Raw genomic sequence first — 12270 nt, 5'->3', positions numbered from 1 at the left:
CGGTGCTCCGCCAAGTACCGCCACCCTCGCTGCGCGCATGCGCCGGGCCCTCCACCCGCTACCGCCCCTCCCGGACTCTCCTCCACCCCGCCCCTGCTCCTCTGCGGCAGCTCCCCCCACCCCCCACCCCGCTCCGGGAACTGCGCGCGCTGGCTGCAAGGGGCCGCGGGCGGACGGTGGGGCCGGGCGCGCCTCGGGAGCGCGCGCGCGTGTGCGCGGCTGGCTCGAAGCCCCAACCCCCTCCTCTTCCTCCCCTGAGCCTTCCTTCTGAGAGAGCGAGCGAGCGACCGGGAGGGAGGGGAGCGGTAAGAGCCCGGGCAGACTCTGACCCACAGACGGGATCCCCCCCTCTCTTCCCCCGCCAGAAGACCGGCCCGGGGGAAGGGGGAGGGGCACTCGCCGACTGACTTGGGGGGACCCCCGACCTTAGACCGGCGGCCACCTGGGAGGCCACCCAGGCCGCCCCTTCTTTACTCGGGGGAAACTGAGGCACACGAAGGACGTAAGCGGTCCTTCCTCCAGTACCCTCTGACACCGGGGGAAACTGAGGCACGGGACCGAGTGCTCCTTACCCCACCACCCTCCTTGACATGAGGGGAAACTGAGCCTCAGGGACGAAGTGGTCACTGCTCCAATACCCTTTTCCACAAGAGGAAACTGAGCCTCAGGGACTAAGTGGTCATTACTCCAATATCCCCTTTGACACAAGAGGAAACTGAGGCACAGGAATGGAGTGGTCACTACTCCAGTACTTTTTTTTTTTTTTGGTGAGGCATTTGGGGTTAAGCGACTTGCCTAGGGTCACACATCTAGTAATTGTTGAGTGTCTGAGGCTGGGTTTGAATTCAGGTCCTCCTGAGTCCAGAGCCTGTGCTCTGTCCACTGCGCCACCTAGCTGCCCCCACTCCAATACTTTTTGACATAAATGGAGACCAAGATTCAGTAAACAGTCAATACTTTTGCTACAGGAGGAACCTGAGACCTTAGAGAGTGTGTGGTCATTACTACAATACCTTCATTTTCACAAAAGGAAACAACCTACCAAGGATAAGTGGCAAAGGGCAGCTTCAAACCCAGGTGCTCTGAGAACAAAGCCGGTGCTTTTCCCACTGTACCCCACTGCTTCCCCTTACTGTCCCTTATCCCCAATTCTCAAGAAGAAGAAGGGACCTAAGGAGTCTTCTAGGCCAGTGGCATCTAACTCAAATAGAATGAAGTCATTAGTAAAGATCCCTGCAGTTGCCTTAGATAACCGCTTATAAACATTATGTTTGTTTTATTGTATTTCTATTTTGCTAAATATTTCCCAACTACATTTTTTTCTTTTCTTTTTTTTTTTTTTTTAGTGAGGCAATTGGAGTTAAGTGACTTGCCCAGGGTCACACAGCTAGTAAGTGTTAAGTGTCTGAGGCCGAATTTGAACTCAGGTACTCCTGACTCCAGGGCCGGTGCTCTATCCAATTACATTTTAATCTGGGACTGTTGTGGTCTGTGTGTTTGGCAACTCTGATCCAGTCCTATCCCCTCACATGAGGAAACTGAGACCCAGAGAGTAAATGGCAGAGGCCAAATTCAAGTTGTCATTAAGCATTTATTAAGCTCATGCTGTATGCTAAGTATTATGCTAAATTCTGGGGATATAGTGAATCACAAAAGATTATCCATTAGGTAGACACAAGATATGTAAAGAGTAGATGAGAGAGGCTCTGAGGGGTGAAGGATTTGGCACCTGGGGAGGGGGAGAAGGGGGAGGCTTCCTGGAATAGGTGGGATTTGAGCCAAGTTGTAAAAGAAGTCCGGAAAGCTAAGAGTTGCAGGTGAGGGAGTAGGGTAGTAGAGGCCAAATTCAAATCCAGGCCCAATACTTTAGCCATCGTACACTGCTACCAACCAACCACTGGGCTTTCCCAGCATGAAGGGACCGTAGAGGTCAGCTAACCCAACTTCCTTAACTTTACAAATGGGGGAAAGGACCAGATCGGGCAAGCCCAAGATCATATAGGCAAGGCCAGGTTGTCTAATACCTGTGAGTTTAGCCACTGTTCCCCACTGGCCAGCCAGTGTGGTTTCCCCAATCTTGCCTCCTCCACCACTACCACTATTTCCCAAACTGTCAGAGTTGGAAGGGACCCAGAATCTATCTAAGTCAAGCTGACCAAGAACTGTCAACAACACATTGGACAAGTGGGTATCTAGCCTATGTTTGGAGATTTCCAAGGATGAGCAGCCTACTCTCTCCAAGGGCTGCCATTTCACTTCTGGGAAACATTGAGCATTAGTGTGCTTTTCCTTATATCAAGCCTAAAAAAAGAACCTTGCTTTTGTACTATTTGGTCAAACAGAACAAATTTAATCCCTTTCCCCAGGACAGCATTTCAAAAATTTGAAAACAACTGCTATATCCAGCTTAGACGTCTTTTCTTCTCCAAACTTCATACCCCCAGTTTCTTGAACTGACCCCTTTTGGATGGCATGACTTTGGGGATCACCATCTTAGCCACTGTTCAGCTTGTCAGTGTCTTTTATCACATGTAATACCCATCTTTCCCACCATTAAAATCCCAACAGTGACTGGGAAAACCGTAGACAATTCCCTTGTAACTCTTGTAATAACTCTGGGGAATAATTAACTGGATTTTCTCCTCCCAGAGTTAGCATCTGACTTCTAAGATCCCTGAATCCTTTCTGTAAGGATTTCCAGAAAATGAGGTTCCTAACAGTGGCCTCTGACTCCATTGCTTTATTGCTCTTTTAATGTGTATATGAGGGGAGGGGTGATTTGTACTGTGTTTTTCACTAATTACCTTTTTTATGGACTTTTTTCTTCCCTTCGAAAAGTTTTAATCATTTGTATTTGAGTCAGTGGTCAGTAAAGTTTCAGTAGTCATGGAGGCCGTGTAGTAGAATAGAAAGAATTCTGGACTTGGGAAGCTAGAAACCTGGATTCTAACCCTAACTGTGCCATAAACTAAGTGTGCCCTAGAGTAGGTCATTTCACCTGTGTGGTCCTTAGTTTCTTCATCAATATGATTGGTTTTCTTTGTGAGCTGATCTATTTTATATATGTATGTATTTTTGGTGAGACAATGGGAGTTAAGTAACTTGCCCAGGGTCACACACACAGCTAGTAATTGTTAAGTATCTGAGGTCAGATTTTAACTCAGGTCCTCCTGAATCCAGGGCCGGTGCTCTATCCACTGCGCCACCTAGCTGCCCCTTATTTTATGTATTTAAAAACATTATTCTGCAAAGGGAACCATAGGCTTCAATATATTACCAAGGGAGTTGGGGGAATCCATGACACACCAAAAGATTAAGAACCTCTGGATTAAGTTTTCCATACAGTAGACATGATTAAACTGACTCCACAAAATAGACTGAATCAATGCTTGTCGTTTCCTTCATGGAAAAGTATAGATTGCTATGTAGAATATACTTGAAAATAACCTATTATCCTTTAGGATAGTCTAGCTCTAAGTTTACTTTACAAATGTGAGTAGTTAGAGATATTTCAAGTATAATTAGTTGAAGAATTGATGTATTACTTGGTTCTTAGTGTATTTACTGTAAATTTTTAAAACACTGAAATATTACTTTCTAATCACAATTTTGCAGAAATGTAAATTTTATTGTTTTATTTAATTCAAGTTTTGTATAATGTTATAGTAATAGTATTTTGTTTTATAACCCATTTCAATCATGAAAACACACTTTACTTCTTTTTTTGTTTGTTTTGCTGGTTTTGGGGGGTTTTTTTTGGTAAGGCAGTTGGGGTTAAGTGACTTGCCCAGGGTCACACAGCTAGTAAGTGTTAAGTGTCTGAGGTGGGATTTGAACTCAGGTACTCCTGACTCCAGGACCGGTGCTCTATGCACTGCGCCACCTAGCTGCCCCTATACTTTACTTCTTATTAGACAATCTAGGTTAAAAAGGTAAAACACAAAGAAGTAAACAGATTTGTTCAACAAATGTTCCTAAGAATTTACCTACAAAACTAGTATGAATGATAGCAATCCAGTATTCACCAGCTAAAGATAGCCATACTGACATAATTTTCCTTATTGTCATGTAGTCATAATGACATTGGAATCATAATAACTCAGGAGCATAGAAATTGGTGCAAAATTGGCCTATCTTGGGTCATGCTCAAGGAGTTAATTACAGGGCCTCATTATAATACGAATGATGTCACATACCATAGCGTGAAACTGTAGCATAACTTCATAGCATATTTTCATTGGTATTTGAATGAAGAAAAACAAAATTAATGAGGATATGAATGAAGAAAAATCAATAAAACACTTGTTAAGCACTTTTTAGTGCAAAGCAGACAGTGAAGCCTCTTCTTTCATGTCATTTCCACCGTTAAAATTCTATTAGTTTCTGATGTCGAACTGTTTGTCAGTGCCGAGGACTTGGGTGCCAAGAACTTCCTTTTCTGCATCTTTAGTACCTGCGGCTGCAGACCCTGTAGGAGCAATTGCCAGGTCGAGTCTCCTCCACAGGAGTTGCTTCCCAGGACTATGGCTAGAAGGACTGGGTTGTAAACAGGATAGTGAGTGGTTGGGGTTGTGGGGGGAGGTGGGGCTGCTGCACAAGGCCCCTTCACCAATGTGTGAATTTGGGATTCCACTTCCAATGAATGAAGTATCAAATGACAGCTGAAGACTCGAAATCAAACTTAATTTTGAATTTCTATTTTCACTGATTTTTTTTTTTTGGTGAGGCAATTGGGATTAAGTGACTTGCCCAGGGTCACACAGCTAGTAAGTGTCAAGGGTCTGAGGCCGGATTTGAACCCAGGTACTCCTGAATTCAGGGCTGGTGCTCTATCTACTGCGCCACCTAGCTACCCCTTTCACTGATTTTTAAAATAAAGTCCTTTATGGTGCAGTGTTCGTTATCTTCTGAAAAAAATAGAGACTTTTAAAAAAATCTCTTTTTGCAGTGGGATCTTAGATACTTTGGGTGCACCACAGAATAGAGAAGCAGAAGGGCTATGGTTCTACCCCTGAAAGTGTATATGACTTGGTATATAATCTTTCTCCATGCAATGGAGACTTATTCACTCCCATTTCTACATGGAAACCCATGCAATTAAAAGAAGTGATTATGCTCTCTTTGTTAGCTTCATGCAGGTCACAGAATCAAAATCACACAAGACAGAATGGGATTTGCTCCTATTGGATATTCTCTCAGACATGGTCTGCTCCCAAAACAGAATCTACCTCATTTCATAATCATTTCACTTTTGAACTGATTTTCTATTTGTCGATGCCTCAATGCATTTTCCATTTGAGATGAACTGTTTTTGAATTCTTTTACTCCCATTAACAAATGCCCAGTGCCATGCTATACAACCATCCAAACACTTGTTGATAGACTGATAAAATGATATTACACATGTATATACATATATATATAATTTATGTATGTAGATTTTTATTAGTATGTTTTGTGCTGCTCAAGAAGAATCCTATATAAGATTCTCTACGTTTTAGGGTTTTAAATTTCTGTAGTATTTTTGAAAGCAAACATTCATGGAAATGTTATACACTTTTTTTTTTTTGCAGGGCAATGAGGGTTAAGTGACTTGTCCAGGGTCACACAGCTAGTACCTTTCAAGTGTCTGAGGCCAGATTTAAATTCAGGTCCTCCTGAATCCAAAGCCTGTGCTTTATCCACTGCACCACCTAGCTGCCCCCAGAAATGTTACATACTTTTAATGATTACTGAGGCAGGACAGAGTGGACAGTGTACATGTCCTCTGGTATTTGAAGGGAACAAAAAGCTCTGGACTTAAGCATTAGGAAAGAACTGTGTTTAAATCTTGCCTCTGCTACTTGTTAACTGAGTGACCCTGGGTAAACCACTAATCCTCTGTGAGGCTCAGTTTCTTCCTATATAAAACAGGTATTGCAGGTAACAGAACCTACCTCATAGGTTTGTTTTAAAAAAAATCAGTGACAGAATGCATGTAAAGTGCTATGCACACATTAAGGTGCTGTAATAAAAGGCAGCCATTAGTAGGTCTTATAATTTAGAACACTTGCATTTTTTCTATCTATTTACTTATTTATTTTCAATTAACAAGCATTTTTTCTCTTCAAGCTTCTTCACCCTCAGGAGAAAAAGAAAAACAAAACCGTTGTAACAAATGTGCATGGTCAGGCAAAACCATTTTCCACATTGGTCACAACCAGAAATGTGTCTCCTGCATATTTAGTCCTTCCTCTCTCTGTCTAGGGTTGGTCAGCATCTTTCATCATTGGTCTTCTGAAGTCACTGTTAGTCATTGCGTGGGTCAGAGTTCTGAGGTCTTTCAAAGCTGTTCACTTTTACAATGTTATTATAAGTTGTTCTCTTGGCTTTGCTCTCTTAACTCTGTATCAAGTTCATATAATTCCCCAATTCTGCCCGACACTCATGGGAGGTAGAAACTGCATCTCCAGACCTGGACAGTTCCTGGGGCTGTTCCTCATGCTGGTATATATCTTTTGTATGTAGTTATTTTCATGTTGTCTCCCCTGTTAGACTGTGAGCTCCTTGAGAATAGGGAATGCTTTTTGCCTTTCTTTGTATCCCCAGAGTTTATCATGGTGCGGAGCATGTATGAGGTGCTTATTAATGTTTGTTGACTGTCATCTTCCCTGCTTTCATTTCACCATTTCCATTACATTTATGTTCCATACTTTATTCATTCCTCAATTAATGGATGCTCACTTAGTTTCTACCTCTTTGCCACCACCAAAAGAGTTGATATACAGAAAATATGTGTATATATTATGTATTTACGTTTATTATGTTGATATATATGCTATATATTTACATGTTGGTCCTTTCTCTTTGGATATAGGCATAATAGTGGTATTGCTTTTTAAAAGGTCTGTATAGTTTATTAATTCTTTTTTTGGTTTTGTTTTGTTTTGGTGAGGCAACTGGGGTTAAGTGACTTGCCCAGGGTCACACAGCTAGTAAGTGTTAAGTGTCTGAGGCCGGATTTGAACTCAGGTCCTTCTGAATCCAGGGCTGGTGCTCTATCCACTGCGCCACCTAACTGCCCCCAGTTTATTAATTCTTAGGGGAACTTTCCCTAATTGCTATACAAATTTATGGTACCTATTTTCCTGTGGTTTCTCCAACATTCCGATATTTGTCATTTTTAAATGATTGCATTTTGCACTTTAACATAGGAAGATGATGTGAGTTGATTCACACAATGATTTATGTCACATCAAGCTAGACAAGTTCAGGAGTTTGTATAATACCCCAAGAAGTTAATCAATTGGGGTAGCTAGGTGGTGCAGTGGATAGAACACTGGCCCTGGAGTCAGGAGGACCTGAGTTCAAATCCGGCCTCAGATACTTAACACTTACTAGCTGTGTGACCCTGGGCAAGTCACTTAAACCCAATTGCGAAGAAGAAGAAGAAAAAGAAGAAGAAGAAGAAGAAGAAGAAGAAGAAGAAGAAGAAGAAGAAGAAGAAAGTTAATCAGTCACTACTCTCCTTAAAATGGAATTCTTAAGGCCATCCCCTATTCCACTGTGGCAGCAGTATTGTTATGTAGAACTTAACTAACTTTTCTAATGTAGTACAAGCAGTTCAAAGTGCATAATAGAACTTCTTAGAATCATCCATATGGTTCCTTTATCATTAATAATACACTGGGTGAGTGTAGTGCTACTTGGTAACTGCCTTCGAGGATGACAAATGACTTATCTGTGAGCATGAATTAACTGGGATCTTATATCCTGACAAAATTCAGGGTTGTTAGTCCCATCTGAAACATTCATTCATTCTTTGTAGATGTAAAGGAATCCGTGCCTGGGGAGAAATCCATGTGTTGAGATTCTGATAATATCATTCCAGATAGTTATCTGTACAAACTTAAATTTTCCACTGACAAAATCTATTTTAAGTAAAAGATTGTACATTTTCATTTGTTTGCTGAAAATCAGGGGAGATGAATTTCTCTGAATATTAAATCAATTCTTGATCATGCCCTCATAAAAAGAATTTATTAGATCATTTGATGATAATTGTAAAGAGCATGCTTTCCCTCTATAGGAATTGACAGCCCTACCCACTAAGTACTTTTCATTTAGTATAGATTATTTTTCTTCATTCTAAAGTTCTACTTTTAAACCAACTTTAAAATCTGTTCCTTAAAGTTTTATTTTAAAATAATTTTATTAATATCTTTTGTTTTGAATTTCTTTCTATATCTTTTCGACTTACCTGTTCCAGAGAGCCATATATATATATATATATTAGTGATGCAGTTGGGGTTAAGTGACTTGCCCAGGGTCACACAGCTAGTAATTGTTAAGTGTCTGAGGCCGGATTTGACCTCAGGTACTCCTGACTCCAGGGCCGGTGCTCTATCCACTGCGACACCTAGCTGCCCCCCATGCCATATATTTTTTTAAAAATTTAAAAAGAGAGAGAAGATAAAAATCAGCAAAAGTGGTCAATATATTGAAAATGACAATATATGTATATAATATGTATGCAAATGTAGGCCTATCCTCCAATCTCTGCAAAGGAATGTGGGATGGGTTTCTTCATTTATCTCTTCTTTGAGATCAAGCTTGTTCTTTCTAATTTTGTATTACTCATTTCTTATTGTCTTGTGGTTGTGGTTGTTGAAAACGTTTACATTTTTGTAGTTATTGTGTATATGGTTTTCTTGGCTGTACTTACTTTGTATCAGTTTATGTAAACCTTTCCAGGCTTCTCTGTATTCATCTTCTTTATAATTTCTTCCATTTTTTTTTCTTTTTAGCTGGCATTTACATAACTTGACTACAAAAGATGAATGGAATGCTATCATTAAGTCTACTAGAGGATCTGTATTGTGACCCCTACCATTAAGTAATGCTTAAATGAAAAATAAGAGTGCCAAGAAGCAATCCCAAGTAATTATTACCTTACTCAGGCATCAATGACTACGTCATTCAATCCAAGTCGACCTTCTTCATCTGAGGTAAAAAATTCTTTTTATATGAAAAACCTTTTAAACCTGCTTGTCAACATTTGTCTAAATCAGTGTTTTTTTTAAAGACAAGTACAAATTATGTAAATAGTCTGTGATAACTTATCACAGAAAAATTGATATTGTTCATTTACAATATAAAATTGCTTCTGAGTTACAAAGATGTATGAATTAACTATAGTTTCCTTGTAGTGGTTATCTATTCATTTATAGAACATATTGTAAATAATAAGACACACTTATTTTGGATTTGGCCACAACTGTCATCAAATGTATTAGAGCAATTAATTTAATTTAGAAAAAGTGTTTGTGTCACATATTTATTTCATTTAACATGGTTTTATCTCATGGACAATATTAACAAATACTACTAGAAAAATATGAAATTATGTACAAATCAAAATTTGAAGGTTTTGAAAATTTTAGTACTTAGGTAATAATCTTGAAAAATGTTTTGATTTTCACTGTATGGCATATGAAAATCTTGCTATTAGACTTGTCTTTTTTTAAAGAATTATTGTTTTATAGTAATTTTAATATCCTATCTTTTCACAAGATAGCATACAATGTATAGTCATAAGTAGTATATCATAGCAAAATGCATACTATGCCATAACAAAACACCAATAGAAATATAGGCATAATAAGGAGGAGTATTAATGGGCACCACTTAACTTTTAAATACCCCTATCTGCAGTTCTAGGGATGAAAGTGGGCTCTCTCAAGTGCCCTGGAGAGCAATAATTGTCCCTTAAGCTACTTTTGAGACTCTTTTCTTCTATATGACCTTTTCCCCCAAGGTACCCTCAGTTCCTTTTCCTGTGTACTTTTTTCCACATACTCAAAATTAAGGTCAATATAGGTTTATGGAATTACTAAATTTTCTTTTCTTCTTGAGTGATTAAAGGTAAAGGAAGAACATTTATAAGTCGTTCCAATTCAGGGGACCCATTTGCCCATAGAAACAATGCCATAAATGTTTAAATTCCCAGCCCTCTAGAGCAGGAGTTCTTAACTCTGTGTGTGTGTGTGTGTTTGTGTGTGTGTGTGTGTGTGTGTGTGTGTGTGTGTGTGTGTGTGTGTGTGTATCCTGCACCACCTTTGCCAGTCTGGTAGAGCTGATGAACTTCTCAGAATAATGTTTCAAAATGCATAAAAGGACATACATAGGATTACAAAGGAAACCAATTATATTGAAATACAGTTATCAAAATATTACTTTTTAAATTTACAGGCCCTCTGAAATCTATCCGTGAACCCTTTGATAGTCCACAAATCAAGGGTTAACTACTCCTACTCTAGAGATTTTTCAACCCATAACTTAGCCAAAGTATAGTACCATTTCAGGTAGTGTTTGGGTTAAATTGACTGTTGTTCGTAGATATGTAAGTCTAACCACTGTTTGTAACATTGCTAATTTGAATAAATGTGTTCCAATGTCTGAAACAAGAAACTTTCAATCTTTGTAGTTTGCACCATTTGAGAGTTGGGGATTATCTTAATTTCATGTAGTTAAAATCCCTTTATAATGTGGACACTTTTTAAAAGTTCTTCATTTTTTATTTCCATTTAGCTCAAAGGATGTCTGTGTTTGGAAAATTACATATTTATGTCAGATCTTTTGATTATTATCTCAGTTCTTCAACATTCATACTTGTTTTATTTAAATATAATTTCAAGTGTTTTCAATGTTTAAGATACCTTTATCTGACAAACTCTTCTCAATTTATTCAGTTGGTGGAACTTCATGTTTTTTATGTCCCTGAAGGATCATGGAACTATAAGCTAAATACCATTTCAATAGAAGTAGTCAGTAAATTTATTTCAGCTGGATTTATAAGGCAAGTATTTTGAAAGTCATGTAGAAATATGTTCATTGAAGGGATTTATTGTCTTTCCCTTTCCTTTCCTTTCCCTTTCTCTTCCCCTTCCCTTTCCCTGTTTCCCTGTTTCCCCTTTCTTCTTTCTTTTACCCCTTTCCCTTTTCTCTTCCCCTTTCCTTTTCCTTTCCTAAAATTTCATTCAGTTAAGAATGGAAGTGGGCTACCTCCTGCCATGGTCTGGACTTTGTCCCTGGCTTAACTGTATGGCATGAGCCATAGGAAGTGGTGGTGTTCTTTTCATAGTGCTACAACCCAGACAATAAATTTCTCCTTGATGGGCTGCTGTGGTGAAACATTTAAGAGGTTAATCACTTAAGAACATCTGAAGACCAATGAACATTAATCAAGCCAGTTAAATTTTTTTCGATTCTTTAAACATTAATTATTTGTTAAGTGCTAAGTAAGCATTAAGGATATGAAACAACCAAAACAAAAACAAATAGCCCCTGACCTTCAAGAAGCTTGCATTTTTCCTGGGAAGTATACCACACTCATAGATAGGTAGATGGAGCTCTCACAAGGTAGTGACAAGTGAAGTTTACCTCCAGCACTTACTTTGGAACCCACTGAGCCTTCCTTGGTCTCTCAACTAGTGCTGAGTACTTCACCTTTAAACAGGGCGAGGATGAGTATTTATCCACTGTAGCTGGTGTTAAACCTGGGGTAGTGGCAGGCACTTGGGGCCACTGAGGAAATTCTATGAGACATCGATGGTACAGTGGATGGAACACTGGCCCTTAACTTGGGAGGACCTGATTTCAAATCTCACCTCAGACATGAGCTGTGTGACCATGGGAAAGTCACTTAATCCCAGTTGCCTTAAATATCCAGGGTTATCTTCAGTTGTACAGATAGATAGATAGATAGATATAGATAATCACCAGTGGACCCAGATGACTCTGGAGGACAGAGTGAGGTTGGTGACTTTGCACAGCCTTCCCCCACCTAAATCCAATTGAATGCAAATCATGACATCACCCCAATGTCTTGGTCCTCTTTGAGAAAAAGGATAAACAACAACAACATGAGACATAGGTCCAAATTAAGTTGGATCTATGGTTACTGAAGATAACAATGATCAAAGAGTGGATAGGCTGTCCATGTCCTGAAATTCAATCCAGTCCAATAGTCATTTTTTGCAATCATAGCAATGCCTGCTATGTGCAAGCATTGTGCTAAGCCATGAGGATACAGTTGATAAAAGGAAAGACAGTCCCTCCCTTCATGGAACTTACAATCTAATGGGGGGAGGGGAGCAGCAACACACAGGCAGGAAAGGGGTGGGTGGGGGAAAGCCACAGGATGTCTTCTTCCGTGGAGCTGAAACCAGGCTGAGAAGCAGATGCGACATGCTCAGGGCTGAGTAACAATGATTGCCCTCCTTAAAGGAA

At 39.7% G+C, this 12270-nt stretch overlaps 1 protein-coding gene across 1 annotated transcript in view; it reads left to right on the top strand.

Annotated features, from left to right (window-relative positions):
- The first annotated feature begins 168 nt into the window (after window positions 1-168).
- The window catches only part of SPATA1 (spermatogenesis associated 1), a 78025-nt gene continuing 65923 nt past the window's right edge, over window positions 169-12270 (top strand). Inside the window, 3 exon segments of the mRNA XM_043962584.1 lie at window positions 169-305; window positions 8787-8987; window positions 10731-10837. Of these exon segments, the coding sequence (XP_043818519.1) occupies window positions 8946-8987; window positions 10731-10837 (149 nt within the window). The 5' untranslated portion in view covers window positions 169-305; window positions 8787-8945.

The sequence above is a fragment of the Dromiciops gliroides genome, chromosome 4 (genome assembly GCF_019393635.1).
Source record: "Dromiciops gliroides isolate mDroGli1 chromosome 4, mDroGli1.pri, whole genome shotgun sequence".
Taxonomy (NCBI): domain Eukaryota; kingdom Metazoa; phylum Chordata; class Mammalia; order Microbiotheria; family Microbiotheriidae; genus Dromiciops; species Dromiciops gliroides.
Note: the sequence above shows the minus strand (reverse complement) of the source record. Positions and strands in the feature narration are given on the sequence as shown.